Source organism: Gracilinanus agilis, chromosome 1 (genome assembly GCF_016433145.1).
Source record: "Gracilinanus agilis isolate LMUSP501 chromosome 1, AgileGrace, whole genome shotgun sequence".
Lineage (NCBI taxonomy): Eukaryota > Metazoa > Chordata > Mammalia > Didelphimorphia > Didelphidae > Gracilinanus > Gracilinanus agilis.
This window is the reverse complement of record NC_058130.1, coordinates 209,132,525-209,135,765: the sequence shown is the minus strand read 5'-3', so window position 1 is coordinate 209,135,765 and position 3,241 is coordinate 209,132,525. Positions and strand designations below refer to the sequence as shown.

General features: G+C 43.7%; 1 protein-coding gene across 1 annotated transcript in view; it reads left to right on the top strand.

Moving 5' to 3' along the window:
- The first annotated feature begins 2,435 nt into the window (after window positions 1-2,435).
- AMZ1 (archaelysin family metallopeptidase 1) overlaps window positions 2,436-3,241 on the top strand; it is a 28,279-nt gene continuing 27,473 nt past the window's right edge. Inside the window, exon 1 of the mRNA XM_044678826.1 lies at window positions 2,436-2,763. Within this exon, the coding sequence (XP_044534761.1) occupies window positions 2,436-2,763 (328 nt within the window). The remainder of the gene's footprint in view (window positions 2,764-3,241) is intronic.

Sequence of the window (3,241 nt, the reverse complement as noted above, 5' to 3'; positions counted from 1 at the left end):
TTAAAAGAAGGAAGGAAGGAAGGAAGGAAGGAAGGAAAGAAAGAAAGAAGGAAGGAAGGAAAGAAAGAAAGAAAGAAGGAAGGAAGGAAGGAAAGAAAGAAAGAAGGAAGGAAGGAAAGAAAGAAAGAAAGAGGAAGAAAGAAAGAAGGAAAGAAAAAAAATTGATTTGAGAGTGCAGTGGTGTGGATGCCTGCAGTCTCTGCTCCTGGGGAGACTGAGGTTGATGGATTGAGTTCAGGAGTTCTGAGATGCAATGGGGATAAAACTGATCAGGTGTACACAAAGTCCTGCACCAATATGGAGAGCCCTTGGCAATGGAGGGCCATGAGGCTGTGTAAAGAAGGAAAAACTGGTCCAGGCTGAAAATAATGGTTGAAATTAAAGGTTCCATGCCAATCCATTGGGATCAGGCTCCTGAAAGGCCACTGCACATATGGTTTGGGTGAGTTTGGGATACCTAGTTTAAAAAAAGTGCTAAAGATGTGCAGGCTCTCTGTAATTCACCCTGGTCTTGAGTATTGTGTCAGTTTGGGGTGCTATAGTTTAAGGACATGGATAAGTCTGAGAAGGGCAACCAGGATGATGAAAGACCTTGAATCAGTGTAGTAAAAGGGATGGTTTAAGGACTTGAGGATATTTAGCTTGGAGAAGAGAAGACACAAGAGACACATAATAGCCTTCTTCAAGTATTTGAAGGCCTTGGCATTGGAAGAAGGATTAGGTTTATCCATTAGGCTCCTGAGGGCGTAATCAGAAACAACAGATAGAAGCTACAAAAAGGCTACATCTCCTGATGGTTTTTTTTTTAATTTTAAATCCTTAACTTCTGTGTATTGACTTATAGGTGGAAGATTGGTAAGGGTAGGCAATGGGGGTCAAATGACTTGCCCAGGGTCACACAGCTGGGAAGTGTCTGAGGCCAGATTTGAACCTAGGACCTCCTGTCTCCAGGCCTGGCTCTCAATCCACGGAGCTACCCAGCTGCCCCATCCTGATGTTTTTATTGACCTGCCTGGAATTCTCTACCTCCTCATTTTCCTCTCTGGCTTCCTTCAAGTCTCAGTTAAAAAGAGACCTTCTGCAGGAAGCTTTCCCCACCCCGCTCTTAATTCTGGTCCCCTCCCTCTGTAGTTTATCTCCTACTTATCCTGAATACAGCAGGTCTGTGTAAATTCAGGTATGTGTAATATGAAAATAAAAACAATTAAGGCAGAAAAAATAAATTAAAATGTTTTTAATTGCACACTAAATCTGCATCATTTTCCCAAGTAATATAAAGTCTCACAGCAGTCCACCCAATCATGCTCATTTTCTTGAGAAGTGTTCATAGGAATCATTACATTGTTTTGCACCAAACATTAGCACCCATACAAGTTGTGTCTATCAGAGCAGGGCTTCTCTTTGTTTCATTAACGCTACTTAGTTATTAATAATGGCCCCAAAGTAGGAGAGTAGTGATGCTGGTAGCTCTGATGAGCCTAAGAAAAGTCATAAAGTGCCTAGGTATGTTTGTATAAGATATACTTATTAAATAATCAGGTTCACTAGTGTGCACGATTTTCAACTTACACTGAGGGTCATGGAATATGTTGGCCACAAAAAACAAGGTCTTATTCCATTGTTTATTTGCACACTTATTTGCATATTGTCTTCCCCATTAGATCTTGAGCTCTTTAAGAGCAGGAATTGTCTTTTGCCATGCTTTAAATCTCTATCATTTAGTCCAGTGCCTGGCACATAGTAGGTGCTTAATAAATGTTTATTGTCTGCCTGACAGTTTAGGTTTGAGGTCAGGAGAAGCTTCCTAACAATTAGAGATGTCTAAGAAAAGGAATGAGCTTCCTTGGGAGGTAGTGACTTTCCCCTCCTTGGAGATCTTCAGTTAGGCTGCAAAAGTACTTGCTGGGTATATTATGATGGGAATTAAGGGTCTGGGTTGCATGAAGTGCTCATTGAGATCCTTTTTAATTTTCAAATTCTGCGATTCTGTAATTGTATAGGAATAATGATTATGATATTCTATGTTTGTTTTTTTCTCTCTTGCTCACAGGCATCCCCATTGCCCCTCATTGCCTCTATTGACTCTCAGTACCCAATATAGTACCATGACCCTGGGCACCCACAGGAAGGAAGTCTTCAGGATCTCTTAACTGGCTATGTGTATTTCACCTGCTGGCATTCTCTGAAGCCCCTGAGATCTCTTCAAGAAGAAGTTCTGGGTCACAATCCTCTTCACAGAGAGAAAAGGTCTTTTGACTAACCTTGAGACCCAGGAGTTGGTCCATTTCTCATTCCTGACTCCAGCTGTCCTCACAGACTTTCCTCTGAAGGAACTCTGGGGAAGTGAGTTCCTGGGGGCTGGTGACTACTAATGCCAGATCATCAGTCTCCCTCTCCCAAGGGTGTCTCCTAGCTCGAGGTTTGGCCTGGCAGAGATGCTGCAGTGTAAGCATGCTGAGGAGTTCAGTTTTGGTCCCCGGGCCCTAAAGGATGCCCTCATCTCCACCAACCCTGTTCTGCAGGAACTCTATGCTAAGGCTTTTTCCACCACGGAGAGGCTTTTTCTCTCTGAAGCGTACAACCCACAAAGGACCCTCTTCTGTACCTTGGTCATCAGGACTGCCTTTGACTGGCTCCTAAGCCACCCTGATGCTCCAGAAGACTTTGAGACCTTCTACCACTCCCTGCTAAGGAGGAAACAGAGCATGTACCGGAAGCATATTTACCTACAGCCAATAGGTACTTTGGATTGGGGGAATGTGTGTCACTCAGCTTAGTAGGGGGCTGCTGGCTTCACAACCTGATTTGTGTGGAAGCAGGTTGATAGGGGTCTGTCTGCAATAGAGTCTCTCTGGGCCCCAACAAGGAAGATTTATGTAATTTATAACTTCTAGGAGTTAGAACCCAGACTACTCTGAGATCTCTAAGACATACAGTATTTTGCCTTAGGCAGTACTTAAAGAAAGGAGAGAGTGACTGAAGGAGGAAGGAAGGGAAAGAGATGGAATGTATGTATGAGAGATAGAGACACATGGGAGAGTTTAGGAAATAGGATCTGGGTAATAACTTCTCCCTCCCTCCCTCCCTCCCTTCCTTCCTTCCTTCCTTCCTCCCTCCCTTCCTTCCTTCCTTCCTTCCTCCCTTCCTTCTTTCCTTCCTCCCTTCCTTCCTTCCTTCCTTCCTTCCTTCCTTCCTTCCTTCCTTCCTTCCTTCCTTCCTTCCTTCCTTCACTTTTTCTTTG